Source organism: Aythya ferina (assembly GCF_964211825.1).
Source record: "Aythya ferina genome assembly, chromosome: 16".
In the NCBI taxonomy this organism is placed as follows: Eukaryota; Metazoa; Chordata; class Aves; order Anseriformes; family Anatidae; genus Aythya; species Aythya ferina.
Genome location: NC_140315.1, coordinates 14,714,538 through 14,735,630, shown reverse-complemented (window position 1 = coordinate 14,735,630; position 21,093 = coordinate 14,714,538). Strand labels below are relative to the sequence as shown.

The 21,093-nt window shown below is 40.9% G+C and overlaps 1 protein-coding gene and 1 long non-coding RNA gene across 16 annotated transcripts in view; one reads left to right on the top strand and one right to left on the bottom strand.

Annotated features, from left to right (window-relative positions):
- Positions 1-14,364, bottom strand: part of EYA2 (EYA transcriptional coactivator and phosphatase 2) — a 97,725-nt gene extending 83,361 nt beyond the window's left edge. For 2 of the 15 annotated variants that reach the window (XM_084537837.1, XM_084537840.1), the window contains exon 1: positions 14,095-14,364. Coding sequence is in view for 2 of the 15 variants with exons in the window: in XM_084537827.1 (XP_084393953.1) it covers positions 2,705-2,754 (50 nt within the window). In the remaining 13 variants the exon portion in view is untranslated. Of the gene's footprint in view, positions 1-2,032; positions 2,469-2,704; positions 2,770-10,592; positions 10,607-13,561; positions 13,647-13,784; positions 13,855-14,094 lie in introns of those variants that run through there. The other 13 variants (XM_084537830.1, XM_084537832.1, XM_084537838.1 and 10 more) reach the window with 9 other exon arrangements.
- Positions 2,344-6,852, top strand: LOC311445578. The gene is made up of 3 exons (XR_014698519.1): positions 2,344-2,413; positions 3,650-3,803; positions 6,146-6,852. It is a non-coding gene; the product is annotated as an uncharacterized lncRNA (long non-coding RNA).
- Positions 14,365-21,093: the final 6,729 nt, after the last annotated feature.

The following is a 21,093-nucleotide window of genomic DNA, read 5'->3' as shown; positions in this document are numbered from 1 at the left end:
TTCCAAGGAGTCATGATTTCAGGCCTTCCTAACTAAAGTGCAAAACACTTAAGACTGAACACAAGACTTGGTTGACAGCACTTAAATGAGCCTGGAAATCTTCAAATTTACAGTGTCAGGAATTGCCGCGTAACTTCTAGGCTAAGACCTCAGGGCAAAGCCTACCTCCTATTGAGTCAACTTACAAGTTAAAGTAGTCAGATTTTGGCAACTAAACCCTGGTTTTCCTTTCGCGTATGTAATAATCCAACTTCTAAGCATTTTACCCTTAATTGTCAGGGGACCATCTGAAAAATGCTTCCACAAGTCACATCCCAGCTACTTCTTCTTTACTAATATTTGATTTGTGAATTACAAGTTGCACTTCCAAAGGTCTCTAGGGTATATAAACCATGCACTAAAAAAAAAAAAAAAAAAAAAAAAAAAAAAAAAAAAAAAAAAAAGAGAGAGAGAGATACAACTTAAAGCCTGATTTTCAGTGACTCTGAAAAAAAGCCCAGTATGCATTAACCTTTAAGATTATATGCAAAGAATAATCACAGAATTGTAAGTGCCAGTGACCACACGATTGCAGGTTCCATAATATTTCTTCTGGTAATAGTATTTGCATCAACACAGAAAGCGTCCATTTGAGGAAGGACAGAACATCGTGTTGGCATAACGAATCCTATTTGTTAAGGACACATCTGTGGCCATTAATAGCATGTCTCCTGGGGGAGGCAGCACCTCGCTAGATTGGGTATCAAACCAAGTTCTGCTTGAGGTGTTGAACAAAAGAGAATTGGCTGCAAGCAGGATAACACAGGCCTAGAGGGTTTTATTTCCCATATAGTTAAAAGAACACTGCATGATTAATAAAAGACAACCAGTCTCTCTCTGGAGCAGCAGACAGTGTTCTGGGGAAAGGGTCTGGCTTGTCTGAGTAAGCATAACAATGCTCATGTAGAGCTCTTTCCTGAGCCTGTTGCTGTTCAAATGACTAACTTAATTCCCAGGATGAAGGCATAAATATAAGGCTCTTTTTCGAGAAAAAGAAACCCCCCAAAATGTTAGTTTGCCAACACAGTAACTGGGCCATTAATAGGTGCCAAAACACTAACACCATTTGGTCATCTTCACTTACTATCTCGTTAGTAACTACAGGTTAAGTCTTTGATTTGACTCCTCTGAAAGTAAGCCTGCTTCTCCTGCAAAGAGCAGGATCCTTTGCCCTTCTCATCCGCAACCATCCCCGCCTGCTCCAGGCTCCTCCTAGGCACAGCGCTGCCATCACCACCAGGAAGGCCAAGGCCAAGGGGGAACTGAACACAAATATCACCTTGTTTGTAACGTAAACCAGGTAGAAAATGGTGCCATACAAGCATCAGGTTAATGGCTTGAGAAGTCGTGAAGCCTAACATCTGGAAAAAACATTAAATGCTATTTAAGGCCTTGAGCATGTGATCAAAACCAGAGGACTGCCACCATTTAATCTGATTTGAGAAACACGTCTCACCTGTTTCTTCCCTCACGATATGAATATTAGCAGAACATAAATAATACAAAAACAAACAAACAAAACAACCACAACAACAAACAGATAAAAAGACCTGGCTTTTGGAAAGCTGGGGAGGAGATGGTAGATGCTGCCTCGCTACAGGAGTGCATCCCATCTTCAAAGCAGTTACACGCAACTTAAAATCAAAAATACACACACACACACAAAAACAAACAAACAAAAAAAAACAAAAACAAAAACAAAACACCACAGAAGTAGCATGTATCTTGCACCTGGAAAAGACACATCCCTAGTTAAGACAGTCATGTGAAAGACAACAACACATTCAACACATTTCAACAGCTAGCACACTACTGTACAAATAAAATTAGATTATTTTGGAAAACATCCAGTCCTTAAAGATCAGCAAAGCACAAGCTCAATTTTCTGTGCCCACAAGATGCTTAAAGAGTCAGTTGGCCTCAACTCAAAAGACTTTTGAAAAAGTGGTTGCAGTTTTAGGTGACCAAGCGCTGGGCTAATTGTCTGACTTACCTCAGGTGGGAGGCGGGAGCGTGTGCAACCTCCCTCGTCACCCTTCTCCTTCGTTCCCTGTCACGATGTGCCTTGAAAACTGCAGCAATTCTCCCAGGATGAGAAGTGCTGCTGCTCTAGATCAGTCTGATATCAGTTAATAAAGCCCTAATTTCGGCATAGTGTATTGGTTGCCCACATGGGCAGCCTCTGTGATGAGAGGTCAGGGCTGCCCCGGGCCTGCTCCCGCTGGCTCCTTACAGACCCGCGGCGCAACCCGGTCGAGCCCGTCAGGCAAGCTGGTGGCACCTCCGTGAAAACGCATTGAAGAAAAGAGCAAAACGGGTCAGGGCAGAGAGGAGTGAGGAGAAAAGTGCGAGAAACAGCCCTACAAGCACACAGGTAGGTGAGGGAGCAGGGGGCGGCGCTGCAGGCGCCGGAGCAGGTTCCCCCGCAGCCTGTGGGGGCACCACGATGGGACAGGCTCCCCCGACAGGAATTTAAAGCCCCAGAGAGGAGCAGTGCTCTCCAAGCGAGCTCGAGCCCGCAGGCACACAAAAACGTTCAACTGAAGTTAAAACTGAAAGAAACGTAGCAAAACCAATTGTTTCCTTTCCAATAATCTGCTTCTGACAAAATACAAAATCTTCCTTTTCTTCAACTATAGAACAGCTAACATTAAAACTTACTCACCAGCAAGAAACAGAGGCCTGTGTTAATATGGCCTGGGGGCTGCAGGACATGCCAGGGCTTTCCCTGCTACATAAACACTTTTACCACAAAGTTGTCAAGCATGTTGTTTCCAACATGTATGGTTTTTGCTGTAGTATTCACTACTACTTTCTAAATCTCTAACATCTCTGCAGTCCTGACACTGAATCACTACTATCACAGACAACTGGTAATGTCCAGAGCCAGCTCAAGGGTTCCAAAGTGAGTTTTTAAGTTGGATTAAAAAGTAGGGGAAGAATAAAACAAAGTTCTTGAGAGGCAGGACTGCTGCTGCAGAAGCATGGAATAGCGGCACCTGCCCTATCTGAGAACATCCGCTGCTGGGGGAGAAACCAGACCAATTACCACACTTCTTGCACAGGTAAATCACCCACAACAGGGCCGGCCACCACAGCTCAACACATTGCTGCCATAGCAAATTGCCTAGTTCACATTTCTAAATCTGGTTTTAAGCAGAAGTTTTCTGTCCAACATTAACATACATGTTTTATTGTGCCTAGTGACATATTACACTGGTGCAGAAGTGTGTTGTTTTTTTGAGGGTGTGATGACTACTCAAGCTCCCCCTCTTATACTAAGCTGTCATGAAACTACAATACTGAAAGGACAGGAACTGAGTCAAAATTTTGTTAACGCAACAAAGGGATGACACTAAATATGCAAGTGTCTGAACACCACAATAGTTCTCCGCTGGTAAAAAGGACTTATTGAATCTTTGATGTAACTGTGATCTTTGTTGTCAGGTTTGAGCTGTCAGTAGAGCCAGGTATTCTCTAGTAGCATTTTCTTTTGAACTGTGGTAAGTCTTGGAGGCAGTTCATTTAACATTATGATGAAATATAAAAGACATCAGTAAGCAGAGTGTGACTTTTTTTTTTTTTTTTTTTTTTTTTAAACACAGTACAGTTCCTCCTCAGTTACCAGGATGCAGTACGTGTAGATTGGAAGAGAACTGAGCGTCAGTCTGGGTATTACTGCTTGCCAGAGCTCCTCCTCTGGAGTCATATCAAGTGACTTTCCTCCTCAAACACGTCCCAGTGAATACGACTGAAGCCTGCAGGTAAAATCCTTCTCCATTCATTTTACCCTGATTGATAGCTTTTGAGCCTTCCTTCACACAGCTTCAGCTGCTTTCCAGACCTTTATTTTTCTCTTTTTTGTGTCTGCAACAGGAAGTTGCACTCAACTTTTTTACTGTATGTTTCTCTTAAAACTGACATCTTTGTGTTGTAATGAAGGAACCCCTGGGTATTAGTGACAAATTAGTCACCGGCTAAAGACTACTTTCTTTTCATTTCTATACCAGGTGGAAGATATTAAAATCTCAGGAGGAATTTCTCCCACTGTGCCACAATAAATCATCACACCTTTTTTTTTTTTTTTTTTAAAGTGACTTAGTTTTGCTACCTTTAAAACTCACAAATAAAGAATCCCACAACTTTGTTAATGTAGAATTAAAATAATCTTATGAATTTGATAAAGAAGATATTATCATGAAGTATAAAGAACACATTTTGAATATTTATGTTAAAAATAAACATCTTTTAGAGGAGTTGCTCCCTCCCAAGAACAAAAAAAAACCCTGCACCTATAATGGTTAGAAGTATCATCTTCAGAATGATGGAAAAAATCTTTTCCCTTTTTTGTTTAATTATCTAATGCAATAGGGAATAGTACTTTAAAAATCTACAGAAGATAACTGTAGTCTGTACGGAAAGGCAAAATCTTCTGCTGACTATTCTTTGTTGAAGAACTTGTTAAGTAGCAGCCAAAATAGAGGGAAAAAAAAATCTTAAGTGTTAGGTTGCTGAAATCACAGGCCACTGAAATACAATACATAAATAAATAAAAATCACTGAAGGCAGAACTTTGCCTTTTAATTTTTTTCCCTAGAAAGTGGTCAGAGTAATACTTTAATAGTGATGTGTTTATTAAAAATGCGTTATTTAAAATGTTAACCTCACAATTATGCAGACTGTGTCATTTCAGTGGAGTTTTCTTATTTATAACACAGAAAAAATACTTCTATAGTTTATAATTAATGCTGAGTACTACACAAGTGCCTTATTTAGGATTTCTGATTAAATAGCTTCACAATTATGTGCTCTTAATCATCAATTAAGCCACTTTTCCACATTATAGTAGGCCTATTAAATAACCCAGGCAGTGAAAGAGTTTCTTTTACAACTGAAAGGAACACTAGGACCAAGATGGAAATTCAGTCCGCCCCTACAGGGAAAGGCAGGCAGGAGATGTCTCTCAATAAATACAGAACATTAAGTCTACACACAATTGTCTCTTCCTCCATTAGCCATGAAAAAAAATGAGGAGCAGAAGATCAATTAAAAAGCAGAAATGTAAAACCAAAGCATTAAACACAACTAGATATTTAAAATCCCACAGTGCATCTTACAAGTGTGGTGCATCACTCCCCTGCTTCTCCCGGGGGGAGTTCCAGCTCTAATAATTACTTTCTGCCTGCTCACGAAGTTCAAGTTCAAAACAACATTCATTTTCCACTTCCTGTCCTAAACCAGGGCACAATGCTTCTGTGCATTGTTAAGCAACCATCACACTCCACCACAGACGCAGTTAAACCACTGTTGTGATTGAATAATCCTGATTTGTGGCAGCTTGGACTGGGGGAAGAAACAGCACTGAGCTTTAAGAAGGAAAACACCAGACTAACGTCAATGCATCTTATAGCAGTAGCACCCTTTATTACTTCAAAATTCTAAACAAGCATTGTCTCCACCCCCTACCTTGCAGGGGGGCATAAGTGGATTTTCAAAACTAATCTACTCCAGAGGTTTTACTGGATCTCAAATATTTTACACAAGATTGCTTCCCTAGTCTCCCTCCACAACCATTTCTCTTCCCCAAATTATATTCATCTGTTGCAGCAAACAGGAAGGATCGCTGCCAAACAAACAAAATCAAATCGTATGTTAAGGGTGAAATATTCCTTCTTTCAAATTACAACTTACAAATGTTCAGGTGCAGAGAGATTGAAGAAGGCAAAGTCATTTTAAGGAGAGACAGCAAAGGTCTGTTTAAGATTGTAGACAGAAGAGCCTTACATTCCCTTGTACACACAATTTACAGCATTGCTGAAAGATCCCGTAGTTTAGGTCTAAGACCTAAATTTGTCCTTTATTCAAAGAGAACTGAATTTTATTAAAAACAAGGTTCCTCTGAAGTAGATGTTTACACAAGAGTCTACCAAGGCTAAACAGAATGAAAATCTTGATTATTTTATATCAAGAAATAAAACGAAAATTGGTGCCTGTCTTATTTTCCTGCTAGACTCCTGACTCCACCAATATGCCCCAGAGTATTTGGTCATAGAAGATGCTATGACCGAGTACTAAGTCAGACCACCGCAACGGTCTTTTGGTGCAGGAGGTTACATCCACTGTTACTGCAGGGGCTGTGGTACCTCCTGCTGGAGCTTTACGGGCTTCCACTGGATTTGGATTTCTCAGCTTTTGCTAACTGCTGCTGAAGACCTTTGCCAAGTTGCAAGTAATGTCTATGAGTGTGGATAGCAGAGAGACATGGCAATTCCTGCTCCCGTTTTGCAAGACTCAGGCCCTGAAGAAGTCTGTCGGACTTGCACGGACAGTGGTTACGATACAAAACCATTTCTTTAAATGCATTTAAGCAAAAAGTACAAAAAATTTAAAACTGCTCCCTCTCAATGGGTGGTGCAATCCTTATTTAAATGAAATGACTGGAAACTGTAGTGAGGGCAGGACTGATCTGACATATATTTGCCCACAGTTAAGCACAAGAAAGGAGATAATTTTGCAACAAGCATTAAAACTGACTGACTTCCAGTTCTGTATCTCAGTGGAGAGCAGGAGTGTCAATGTAACATTTACCAAATGTAAGCTAACAAAAAGCATACTTTAGGCAAACTAAGGTGCTTTATAAATTCAGAAAAGAAAGTGTTTCATAAAATCAAATAAATCCTTTTTAAAAAGTAAAATTTGGACACAGCCAATATAACATTCAAATGTTTTACTTACAAAAGTGTTACATTTCATTAAAAATGGTGCTTTTTAGTTTGTTAAAGGGTGAATAAACAATATCTTTTCAAAGAAAAAGTATTGCTCAATTCTAAACAAAATTTTGATTGTTTCAGCCACAGAAACTGAAAAAAAAAAAAACAACACGCATTTGCATAGCAGTACTTTAGCTTTGTAAACTGAAGTGAACATTTTCAACACTTACTGGAAGTGAAGTATTTTGTAAATATGTTTTGATTTGAGTTACAATCTTAAAGAATCATTAGGCAGTTACAATTAAATTCTGAAGATGGTAATCTAGCACAGAAGCACAGTTGCAAGGGGAATCAAAACTTGTGATAGAGATCTATATTCAAAACCGATTGTTTTTTTCAAAGTAGTTGTAGGACAATTACATGGCAAAAAAGCTGAATCAAGCATGTCATCAAAAGACAATTCGCAATAGATGCAAAACTTGCCTCTAAGACAGCTGATGAGCATCTCTGCATGGTGCACAGTCTAAGTTGTAAATAACTGGGGCCCTCAGAATGCTTTGCTTACTCAACCTATTTAAAAAATAAATAATAAAAAAAAAAATCAGATGCCTGCTCCACTTTTCCCTCACTGTTTCTTGTGGGTGCTTGAGTAATCCTAGAGGCATTTCCAGTTTTTAAGGCATTTGCTGAGTTTAAGAAAATTTCCCCACGTCCTCTTGCCTTTTGTTCAGAAATACATTGCTTTTTTACTCCAGTTAAGTTTCTCTGGTAAGTCTGCTCTTTTCAGCATAGAGTGAAGCATCAGTTCTCTGTGGGTTAACCAATTACTATCTGAACTGACTAGTCCCAAATAGTTCTTTTTCATCTAGGATTTTTATTTACTTACTTAGCTGGGCTGTTTTCCTCCTCAGAAGCAAGGATGGCAAATGAGGATTTCTGCACCATGAAATCGAACGTCTAGAGTAAGGCACCAAAGAGCGTAAAAGTATGTTTTCTTAAACCTGTCTGCACAACTGAGAAGGGGCAATTAAATCTGGACCTACTTTAATTACCACAGCCCAGAAAAGTAGGAGCCCACTGCTGGAAATGGCCAGCAGAGATGAACCAGGTCTGCAGAGTGACTTGGCTCTGACCAGGTTTGTTGCCTGTAGCACTGGTTTATTTAAAAACATCCCCAAATAAGTCTTTTATTGTTGAAACAATTCAAGACTTCAGTTTTGCTGAATTAGCTGGTGTTGCAGCAGTAGCAAGTTGAGCTTCTACTATGCATCAATTTCCTCTCAAAAAAGCAGAGGGGAGATGAATGACACTGGTATTTCAAGCAGCACTCATGCAAAGACACGGACGTGAAAAAATCTTACGTTTGTAACCAAATACCTTAAACCTTCATTTCCTTAAGAGGAAGCCAGTTGGGAATAAGTTAGAAATGGACTATCATCGAGGAAGTTTCTAACGTCTGAAAAACAAACTTCCATCAGTTCCTACCAATCTCTGTCCATCAATAACAACCCCTTCACCTGCTTTTCAAATTGCTGAGGCCCAAATCATATCCAGGCTCTCCCTGCCTCAATCCCATTTTCACTCTTTGTATTCAAACTGGCAGCAACAACAGAAGAAAAAACAGCAGTCTTTCAAACAACAAAATCCCACACCCCAGTGAAACATGCACTCTGGTTCTACAAAAAATGTCAGTCAACAAATAGGCACAAATTTCACAATGGCTGAGGTCATTCCCTTTAAGTCATTAGGGTTTGTGGGTGAGTTTTCCTGGTGGTTTTAACATTGGTTTCTGTGATTGCAGTTATGCTTATTTATGCATTTAGAGCATATGATCTAATACACTTAGGTTTAACTACTTCATTCTTTTGACATTCTTTCCAAATTATAAAAAGGATTCTTGGTGTTTTCACTGCCTTGGTAAAGAAACAAAATTGCTGTCCACATAATTTCTTAAAAATACAGAACAGAGTAAGTACTTGTTGAAAATAATTCAAAGAATAAAAAATCCTGCACCAGACATCTTCCACCAACACAGCACTTATTTTTGTTTTCTCTCTAGCCACGAGAGAACCTAGTATTCTTTAGAAACAGAAGTTTTGCTGGCTCAAAAAAAAAAAAAACAAAAACAACCAACAACACAAAAAGCCCCAACAACATTCTGCCCCTCAATGTATTTCATTTACAACAAGCAATGCTCAGTTTATTTTTTAAATCTATTTCTACTGTTTTGCTTTTTAAAATACTGCACGCTTCCAGTAAGTTTCATTCAAATTGCCTCTTCTATAGCTACTTTGACCTCTGCCATAATGCTCATTTTATTCAATGCCTTTTTGTTATAATCTGTTAAGGGTCCTTCCTTGATAAAAATCATAGAGGTCAATTTTTCTAACCAAAATTTATCTTCTTTTCCCTCCAAAGCAAAAAAAGACCAAACAACCCCCATCTAATTCAGGTTGGAGAAATTCACTAGCATGTCAAAAACATTCAGAAATGTTTTTTTGTTGTTGTTTTTGTTTAAAAAAAAAAAAAAAGTTTGAAAAAGGATGTGCTTATCTCTCCTTCAGAATACTGTGTACAGTACATGGCTGTTAGGTTGTATACATAAATAGCATTAAAATACTTTTTAAATAACCTTTTCAAACTCGAAGCTATGGTTATTTCTATACAAGATATTTCCAGCATCCCCAGTTATTAACGTTTCCAAACACACTGCTAGTTAACAGAAGAAAGAACGGACAGCACCCAGCAAATCTTGTAGGAGACAGAAAGGGCCCAATCCTGCTCTGTCCCGTGCAGACAGAGGTACCAGCTCACCTCTTGGTTCTCAGCTCAGCGTCACCACCAGCTACAGCCATTTCAAGTCCGGCTGTGACCCAACTGCACTGACAGTGACAAAAACGCTCTTTCAACAGCACACAAAACATTCTGAATTTCTTAACACATTGAACCCCTTGTGTCTCCCTGTTTCTGTAAAATACCACAATTTACAGCCACACATTTTGAGGGCATCACAACATTTTCCCAGGCTCCCCTTTCCTGTACTGCTCTTCCCTTTCTAAGCACCTTTCCTAATCGAACTCCAACTAAACCAATCCTTCACAAATTACAACAAAGCTTCCTTAAAATTCCTCATAAACCTTACCGCAGCCTTGCAGCATACTTCTGGCTTTCTGCAGAGCCTCTGCACATAAACACGAGGGAAAATAGCTTAACATTCCACTAATGAAGTATTTTCTGGAGACAGCAGAGGTGACAAACAGAATGAGAGCAAAGCCAAGATGCCATCTCAACTTCAGGCAAACAACCTCTTCTGACCTCTGGCAGCTCCCACACACTATTAAACAAAACGTATTCTCTCCATGTTAATGAACCATGTACAATCTAAGAGATAACACTGATGTTAAATAAACATGTTTGTATGTGACTCCTAATGCCAGGACTTAAGCAGCTGCAGACAAACAATTTTAAATGGGAAGGATTTTGCCCATGTAACTTTTTTCCTCTCATTTTACGTACTTTTAAAAATAATTCACATAGATACTTAAAGCCCAGCTAGGAAGAGTGGGTGAAAAGAAGCTTGACTATTTTAAATTAAATATTCACTCTGTGACACATTCACTGGAACTGTCTATGTGACAACAGTTACATAGACAGCTACTTTGGATCCAGTTTCCCTTTCACACCATTTTTAACTGTTAATCAGCAGCTTGCTGAAGAAGGAAACTTGGTCTAGTTTTATATGCTGCGATCACAAATATTTTGCAAGAGAACTGAGCAGTCCTGTATCCTTATTCCCGTTTTCTCCTCCCTCCTGCTTCAACACTTCAGTAGCACCAAATCTACCTGCAAATGGCAACACCCCCAGGCCCCAAATGACACAACCACGATATACAATTATTTGCATCCTAATTGAGGGGCTTATCCTCACCTGATTAAAACAGGTTGTTTGTTAAACATCCTTACTTGAGTTAAGATCTGCAAATAAAGATGAAGTATTGTTTTAAGAATTAGGCTGCCACGAACAATTGTTTTCTGATGAGACCTCTTAAAAAACAAACCTAACCAGGATGGTCTCTGACTTTGCAGTAGAAAAGGGAGGGTGGGAAGAAGAGAAAGATTTGCTCGGTTCTCCTTGTTCATATCAAAGTGATTATTATGCCAAAAGGTTTGAGTGGTTATACTTTTAAAAACATACATACATCATATCTTATACTAAATTAATACACTGAAAGGGAGAATGCACCTAAACCTGAATGGCTGTACTTTTGCATGCGTCATTGCTTATAGCTCTGAACATATTTTTTGTTTTTCCTTGGTGTAACTATTTTTTGTCCTGTGTAGCACAATGACATGAAATCTAATGAAAAGAACCGGATTGTTAGTCCAGCATTACTGCTGTGAATAATGTACATGCATACAGTAACCATCCATCAGAAATGGTAGTAGAAGTTTTCCCTGCTCAGTCTAAAAAATAAGCCCTCAATTTCTGGGATGTATTTAAAATCATCACATTAAAATTGCAGAGTTCCATGGTTTATGAAAAGGATTGGAGTTTGCAACTTTGCTTAACAATTCATCCCTAATAAAAGTTATTCCAGCTAGGCAAAATTAATTCAAAAATATTTTCCTGGCATTCTAAGAACTTTTGCTAGTTTTCACAAAAATTTAAAAGCATTTTTCACTGCACAAGTAATCTTAACAATCATTTCCACAGATTAAGTCTAACAACCTGTGAATTTATTGCAGAAGAAATTTACTGCAAGGAATAATTAGTCTTCAGCACTGTTCTTGCTTGCTCTCCAGCTGAAGACACCTTAAAGCCATCTGGTTACTGCAAAATTTGGCACAGAAGAAACAAATCTTACTGACGAGAATTATAGCTGAATTCAGAATAGCTGTTTTACTACTACACATCATAAATAACACTTAGGAAGACAGCAGAAAATTACTAACTTCTTTAATTATTTTATTTATCAGCAGCATGCACACATACACACTGACAAACAAATACAGCCACACTGCTTCAGCAGGACATCTTACAGTCCAAGTTAAAGATGCAATTTGTTTTTGCAGGATTAACAGTTAAGTTATTTAATTTTCAGGAAAAAATCTGCCGATGGCTGACATAATAGAAGGACAACAACACAGCAACTCATGAGATTTTTAAATGATATTCTGAGATCAAGTTCTTCATATTGAATACGTGAGTTTAATCTTTTTGTATAATTAAGGTGCAACTACACACATTATGTTGAATGTGGGACTTATTGTTGCAGGGAGAATTATCAGCAACATCTTTATTTCTCCCTAATGAAGCTTTTCTAATGAAATTTAAGACCGCCAAGGTTGCAAGATATTTGAAATCGGAGCCAATTTCAAGCATTTCAGCCAAATAATGGTGATAATATTAGCGAGTTGTGGGAATCAAGTCTCTGCACAGTACTTGTGCACTGTCACAAGAAAATGAGCTAAGGGGAGCGGGCTAAACAAAGCAAAGCAAAACAAAACGATGTGCCCCAAACCAAAAGAGTACACTACTTGTTATTTAGCCAAATGTTTTGACCTGTTGGTGGGAACGTAGAAGAGGCATGAGAATTGTCTGGACAGTTTGACTTAATAACTTTACAATTTAACTCTGCATCGCACTGGAAGATTATTTTTTGGGAGGAAAGAAATGCAAATTAGACTAATTAAATCAAATTATTTGCTGCAGACTCATTTTAAGTGAATTTTCAAAGTATTTTTTTTAAAGGTTTTGGGATGTTTCTAAAGCTACAAGCACTAATTATTTGCAAGGTAGCTGTACTTTAAGTCTTTCTTATTTGCATGCATAACATTTGAGGCCACACAATGCCTTAAATTCCAAAGCAGAAATAAAAATTTAACTTTGTTCAAGAACAGAAACAGTTTATTCAAACCAAAATGGACAAGGAGATGACTTATCCTGTATGCAGCTACATGTAACAAACAACAATGCAACGTGGACTGCAGGAAAAGTGCTAAGAAACATTACTTTTAATAGCGTAGAGAAGAATTAGCTTAAATCCATACTGTCATTTAGGGACCAGAACACACAGACGTAGGCAGAAATTTCACATGCTTTCTATATATACTGGGGGGCAAAAACTCTCTGTGGAGAGCACTGCAGAGGGAGGAAGCTCACAGCAAATTACTGAAGTCTGCGAGAAAGATGAAACGATGAAATATCCCTGCCCTTACCAGCGCTAAGGGATGTGCAAATCTGATGCTACACTGCAAAAAAAGTCCTATTAATAAATTTGATGGAGGCCAATAAACTCTTTATTGGTTAACCGTATGCATTTTAACAATTAATATCTGATCCAACAGCACATACTACTATTTGAAACGTCTGAAAAGCGGTAGCAGACCATAAATAACTTCCTCCAGCGGCTCATCACGGCGCTCAAGCACAACTCAGCGCTCCCAAAACTTCACCCGAAAGCGCGCAAGCCGCGCTAGAAATTTTCCCCATTTGCGCAGCAGCCAAAAGAGCATTCAATAACTTTATTTCAGCGCGCACCTCAGCTCGCAAAACAGCCTCCCGAGGCAGGCGTTAGCGCTGCGCCCCAATTAACGCCGGCAATAAGCGCTGCTCGCAGCTGCGCATGCAGGACCCCGGCGCGCCGCGGGGGCTCCGCGGGCGCGCAAAGCAGCGCCCTGCCCCGCGAGCACCACCAAGGCGGGCTTAGCGGAGCCCCCCCTTGCCTCCCAGCCCCTCCGCGGGCGCTGAAGGAGGGCTGAAGCCGGTAAGGAGCCGCGCGGAGCGGCCGCCCCCCGCCGCCCCGACTCACCGGAGGCGCAGCGCGGAGGCGCAGCGCAGGATGCGCACCCGCGGTGGGCGCAGCGAGCATGTGCGGGGCGGGCGCGCATGCCTGCGGAACGGGGCGGCGGCTCCGCACCCCGCGGTGCCCCCACCCCTCTTACCCCCCTTTACACTCCCTTACCTCCCCTTGCACCCCTTTCCTCCCCTAAACCCCCTTCTCGCCGCGCACCGACCTGATGCTGGCCCCGCACCTACCGCACGCCTGGGGCCGCCCTCGGAGGTGTCCCGCTGCCCGGCACGGCACAGCACGGCTCGGCACGGCCCGGCCCGGCGGAGGAGGAGCCTCCCGCGGCTCCCGCACGCCGCGGGGCCCGGCCGGAGCGCGGGGACGCGCTGGCAGCCCCCCGCTGCTCCTGGCACGACCCTGCCCCGAGTGCCCAGCCCCGCTGCTTGGGCTGGGGGGAACGTGTCCTCCTCGCCCCCCCCTTGCTCCCTAAGGAGAGCCGCGCTGTGTTCTCCCAGGGCGGCAGGTACTGCCAGCCTGCGGGTTTGCGGTCGTACCTCCAGTTCTATCTCTGTCGCTGCTATCAATCCGCACGTAGCTGGAAGTTTTCAAGAGGGGGTCGTGGTTTGAAACTTGGATGCTTGAATGCTACCTTGGCTCTTCGCTTCCAGGAAAATAATCACTGCAGTCTTCGTGTTGCTGACCTCCAGTGACAATTTTTAAATAGCAATTTTAAAAGGAGCTGGGGGGATGCTTATTTTTCTTACGCACGCTCTACCACAGGGATGCAGGTCCCGCAGACCCTCAGGAATAGTCTCATTCAAGCATGCCAGCCCTCTGTACTCATGGACACATGGTGTCACAGCTCCTGACTCTCCAGGGGGTCAACAACCCCCACCCATGCAATCTGCTTCTACCTCTGACATCCTCAAAGGAACCAGACCAGATCTGTGTCCAAAGGGAAGTGCCCTGCCATCTCCTGTGGCAGCACAAAATCAGAGGCACCCTCCCACACCTCGAGGGGGGCTTCTGCTCCTGCTTGGTGGTGGGAGCCTCACCCGGGTGCATTCCAGAGCGTGGCCATGGGCATATCCAGAGGGCTCCCACCGCGTGCACCTCCGTGTGCTTCACCTTGCCCACACAGCCTTGTCCCCACACACGGCACAGTACGGGTACTGCATGGCTGCCCCTTCCCACTGGCATACCTGCTCGCTGGGGAAGCAGCCTGGCCACTGCGGCATTGGGGTGTTTCTTTTCTGCGCCCTGCTCTTCTTCTTTATTCCCCCCTTTTCACCAATTTGAGGCAGCCTGCAGCTCTCCTCTTCCGTCTCTGCAGCACTGGCGAGGCATCAGAGGAGACCTGCAAGTCCTTGCACCGACGGCTTTTATTACACCTAGCCCTTTCCTCAGGAAGGGGATATATCATGAACCGCAGTGGAAAAGCCAAAGGAGCACAAAGGGTGTTGAGTTCAGGGTTTGAACAAGCTGCAGCCCACTCATGGATTTAACTCAAAATTTTGACAATGGAACAAAAACATCATTGCAACGAGACAGCTGTTTTTACTATCAAAATCTCTCAGATCAGTTTGACTGCAAAGTGTGTTCCTACAATCCAAAGGAGACAAAGCTCCCAGCATCAGTTCGGAGCTGGCAAGCGTCCTAGCATGAGCTACCTCCTGCCGGCCTAGAAAAACCAAAGCTCTTTCAGTTGTTATTCCCCATCAGTTCTCAGCACTAACCCCGTGATTTCCCCATGGATTATCTGCAGTTCTGAGTTTACACCGCTCTCACATGAAACTCGGAGAGATCGCTGCTTTGGGGGACTTCTTCGCTGCCTTTTTTCTTGTAATCTCGGTTCTGGTGAGGAGTCTGTGAAGGACAAATAAGCCTTTAGGTCTCTCAAGATCTGTCTTGAAAAAAAAATCCTTTCCTTTCTCCCCAATTCTGCCCACCCTGCCCAGAAAACGGATTGCCACATTAGCTGCTTTTGAAGCTGGTCTAAACAAGTAAATTCATATATACTAATCATCTAGAAATGCCTTGCATGCAAAATTCACTCAACCCCTGATTTCACAACATATTTAAATATATGCTTAAGTTTTATGCATGTGAATAGTCCTACAAGAATCAATACAATTATTTACTTAAGTGCTTAAAGCCAGGCAGGTATTTAAGAATTAGTATTGTTTGTGGTAATGCCACAGAAAGCCAGTCAGAGACCAGGACCTCGTTGTTTGTACAGCACCCTGCACACAAAAAGACACTCCTTGTCCTTTTCAGCATAAGTAATTTCTGCAACTTGTGAATTGGTGCCAGAAACACCTTCCTGAGCTGGTGGGCAAACATTGTTTGTCTACTCCAATATTCTTTCTATTTACTGAAAACATTGTATGCAATATTTAGAAAAGCAGATAAGGGCTCACTGGAAAAAGGGTGCAAAGAGGAAGATAAAGGATATTTTTTCAATTAGGAATTTTAAGTATTTTCGTCATTGTTAGTAACCAGCAAAATACCTGTAGATCTTAAAAAGCAACTTAGAAAGGTGGGGAAACGAGGTGGTTTCTGCGCCACAGATGGGATTATGGATTGGGGTACTCTCTGTGCTTATTCCCATGTATGACAAAATGAAAGAATAAAGGGAAACTGGAGAAAGCTCAGGTATTCACCAAATGGAAATGCTCCCAGTCACCTGGCTGGGTGTCAGTGTCCTGGACAGACTGAGGAGCTAATGGTCCTTCTTGGACATTCCAGGAACCCCAGCAGTGAGCCCTTATCCTTCCTTTAGGGGAAGGCAACAGGTCAGGAAGCTGCTTTCTGCCAGGGAAAGCTGCTTTCTGTGTCTACAAGATGTGGACTGCTGTGCCTGTAGTGCAAGAGAGCCCACAGCCCACCTCTGCCTTTCCTCTGAGGAGGCAAGGAGCTACATCCCCAAGCGTAGGTACTACAGAAAACACATTTTCCTTCAAATATTTCCAGTTTCTGCTGTCCACCTCATAGCTGAAATGAACATAATTACAGCAGTACAAATGAGAAATGGGCCAATATTTTATTTTAGCAGCTTCTCTGACAATTAAGATCTTGTGCCACTCTCTGGTGCGAACCTAGGCGAGAGGCCCTCAAACAGAGGTACCAAGGCTTATTGGAGTGCTGGACATTGTTAACCCCAAGCACAGAAGCACTCGGATCAGACCCTGAGCATCACAAAGTTGTTTTACCAAGTGTAAGATTTTAAAAGCAACACATTTCAAGCTCTTACTAATTGTTCTCTGGTCCGAGGGTTCATGTTTTCAATTCTTCTTTGCAACCACAATGCTGAGTAACTTACTTGTCTTCTAAAATTAAAACTGAGAATCTCACATGAAAACATGATGCCAGAGCTCAGGCTTTGTGAAGAGAAACCCTCAAATTTTAGAAGACTTTCAGTAAAATTGCGAAAGTTGGCAACCATAAGAATTTCCTAACACATTATTTTGTGGATTGCATTGAAATTTCATTCTCAGGGCTAATGGTTGCTTCCTTTCTGGTAGATACCCAGTATTGCTGCTGATGTTATTGTTAGAACATCATTACTTTTTGCAGTGCTTTAAAAACAGAGGAGAGATACCCTGTCCTCAAGTAATTAGAGGATAAATAATGCAAGCTAGAGACTATTTTGAATCTTCTGTGTCATACAGCTAAACAGAATTAATTTTAAAAAGAGCTATTTCATATATTAGTGCTCAATCCTGTAAGGTACTACAGGTCTGATCCTGGAAAGACTTTAAACATATTTAATTTTAATACTGCCAGACTGCCCTCTGTGCAATAAAGCACTTAATATGGGGCTGGCTATTCAACGGCAGTGGTATGTGAAGAGACTTAACGACGCTCCACTTGGCTGCACTTCTGATGCCACAAACTCTGTACCTTGTAGGAAGGATTCTTCTAGGGATGCACGAGAGCTGCATAAGGATCCCAGTGCTAACATCTCGCACTCAGCATTGTGAACCAGAGCTATTGACTGTGAGATTGGTTTTCTTATTCCTAAGAAACCCTTACTTGCAAAGTTGCAGGCCACGATGTTAAACAAGTTGTTAGTTGGGTCTTTAGTACTGATGATGAACCAATATGTGCTGTCTGATCTACTTCATCAACATTCAGAACATTTGTAACTGATAAACAAAGTGCATGTTAGCTATTAAAGCTCAAAATTAGGCAGGCAGTAAAAAGTAATCTGAGAGGAGGACTGTAGCTACTGATACTATTGAAGCTGGTCTTAAAACATATGGTTTCCAATCGTTGACACAATGCACAAAAATAAAACCCTGCAACTGAGGAGTGCCTGATCTTTTCACCACTAAATGATCAAATGCGCCTGTTTGTTTTTTAGTTTTATGTCCCCTTCCTCTTTCTGGGTTTTAAAAGTGGAAGCTTGCTATTTTATATTAGCTGAAGATTTGGCCCTTTGTACCAGGTACAGATGGGCTTCATTAATCAATTTCCATTACTGGCTTGAAATGAAAAAAAAAAAAAAAAGAAAAAGAAAAAGATTTTTTTCTTTTTTTTTCTAAACCCTCCCACTATTTTGCTTGGAATTTCTCCTGTAGAAACAAAAGATCTCTACTCCATCCTTCCTGCTTCCTTCTGCTTTAGCAGAAAAATGATGTGTACTATGCAGACAATGAAATTTCACAGATAGCACACCCATTGAGAAAAAAAATTATATGTTGCAGGGTGGTTCTTTACTGTGGACACCCATTTCTGAGAACAGGAATAAGAACAACACCTCTGGCTACAAGTGCCTAACAATAAGTTTGCTTGGAAAGGTATTGAAATGGAAAAGTTCTGGGAACATTTTGATTGTTTTCTCCATGAGTGTAAGAGCTCTTTAAATAGCAATGGGAGAGTGAAATTCTTGTTGTGCTGCCTTCCTAGCTTGTGATGGAGCATTATATGCAAATCCTGCTGGCTTCCTGCTGACTCACTGCTGCACATGCGGTTACCAACCCTGTTCTCAATGGGGAAAAGGCTGTGGCTTTGCTGGTGGAAGGAATTATGGTCTGCAGTAGAAACTTGAAAACCTGACCTGGGACAGAGCTAGAGTAATATTTTAAAGATTTGATGTGTTATTTGAATTACCAGTAATACAAAATCACTCAGAGTTTGGACACTGATCCATTGGGAGAGGAGGTAGAAAAGTATGGGTTTTGGTGCTAGAGCAGAGCCGGAAAATTGTCAGTTTACAACTCTAATCAGTATGTGCATTACAAGTCGGATTAAGAAAACTTGTATTAATTTTTAATAAAAGAATGTTCCCTTTGAAAATAGGATGTGTTTGTGGTCCAAAAGGAAGACTCATGGTCCATTTATATGGCTGTGAGTGCACTGAGAATAAAAATGGAAGGCATTTGTGCAGTTTTCTCATGGGTTGTTTGTTTGTTTGTTGTTGGTTTTTTTTTTTTTTTTTTTTGCACTTCAAGTGTAATATTTTGTAGATATCAGCTTCCTCCTTAGGGAGGACTTGTGAATTCCACAGACTGGCAAACCTACTCAGATTCTTGGCTGTTTCTTTATGACTAGAGCAGCATGCATGAAGCAAAATGTAATTCAGGGACATCACTGGAGTTGCCTCTGACCCACATAATGTTGCATCTGCCCGCAGGTAGTTGATGTTACAGTAAGCCTAAACCAGCTAAATGTTGCGAGGGCTCCAAATTAGGTACTGGCTACCAAAAAGTGTCAAAGTCCCTCAGCTGTTGCTGTGACAGCAGCACCACTGGTACAGAGCGGGTGAGTAGTTTTCTACAAGTTTTCCATTTAATCTGACAGTTAGAATTGCCAAGTGTTTGGGAACTTCATTCACACATGAATCAAAAGCCATCCTGCTTCCAACTTGACATCTGATTTTCACTGCAAGGAGGAGTTTGATTTTAGAACTCTGAATACAAGCACTCTGGAACTTTTTTAATGTGCCTGTCTGGTGGGAATAAAGCCTTATTATTATGTACATTCAAGCTGATAATCAAAGACAAATGCTTCAATTTGTTATTTTAAACTTGGAGAATGTTTACCTAAATTCTACCTACTTTTGTTCAAGAAATCTCATCTGGCTTTCTAAACTCTACTCATGTCTTAGCTAACTTCTAAGTCACATTGTACTTGATGGAAAAATGAGGGACAAATTCAGCTGTACTTTCAATGTAATTTAACTACAGCATAGAAACAGGCTTTCAAACCTTTCATCGAACTGATTTACGAGCGGAACTAAGGCTTGCTTAGTACAACATTTTCACAGTAAGGGTTACATTCCCACAAAAGGGAATGCTGTCAGGTAGAATGACCATGAGTCAATTCTGCCAAACTCATTGCTCTGTTCAGAAGAGACAATTTAGTTGTCTGAAAACTTCCTAATTAAAAAAATCGGTATTGAAAAAATGCTCCAAAATATGATGATTAAATCTTTTTAAACAAACTAAGAATACAGTAGGTGCATTTGCTATTTTCCCCACTGTTAGGATTGGTTGGACTTTCAAATTTGTTTTACAAACTAATGAAAAGGCAGAATGTTATATTCTGAAGAACTGGAAAGCACCAAAGGAAACATGCTTTTGGTGTGCAACTTGAACTATATTTAATGAATACAGGTGACTGCAAGCTGTGAAGATCTACCCCAAGTTAAAAGAAGGAATACTGTTTTCTAACTACCACGTAAATATAGTGAAATTTAAGAAACTCAGATCTAATTAGATAGTTCTAGGAAATCACCAATAGTCTGTTTTGTTTGTTTGTTTGTTTGTTTTTGTTTTGTTTTGTTTTTGAAACAATAGTTCACTTACTGTGATTGAGATCATTTGAATCTTGCTAATCCATATTAAAGGCAGGAATAAGTCACATCCTCAGCCTGTGAGACTAAGCGCTCAGTGCACCCATCCAATAACTCATTGGTCACCCTTTGGAAGTATAAAGCAAGTAAATTAATATGATTTATAGTTTTGGGAACAATTCTCTGCAGATCAATTTACCTAGGATAATTCTTTTAAAAACTAACTCCGGTAAAATGTTTCCTTTTCATTCTGTGCTCAATAAGATAATTTGACTAAAGTGTTCCCTTATGCTCCAAAAATGTGACTTCTCGTGATTTAATTTTTACTTTAAGCTTGCATGCACCTTTCTCTCACCACTGTACAATTGAGCAGTGGGTGCCCAGACAAGAGGCTGCACTTTTTACTCTTTCTTTAGCAAAGGGAGGGGACAGAAGTGTCTGTTGCACGTGACACAGCCCAGCATTCACCCAGGAGATTTGCTCATCTGCTGCGTTAGAAGCAGAATAACTTGGGGCTTTCAAGAAGTTGCTCTAAGTTGTGGGAGGTAGTATGATAAGATCTCCATCTGGCTTGTGGCAATTTGAGTACTTCTACTGCCTTGTTTATACCATTTAAAATATATAATGAATACAATCTGCTGTCCCCAAAATTATATCACATGTAAGGCCTGTAAGTTTAGACTAAAAAGTTTCATAAGAGAACTTAGCACATTACCTCTCTGTAAATGTTAATTAAGTGTTCCTTGTAATGCTT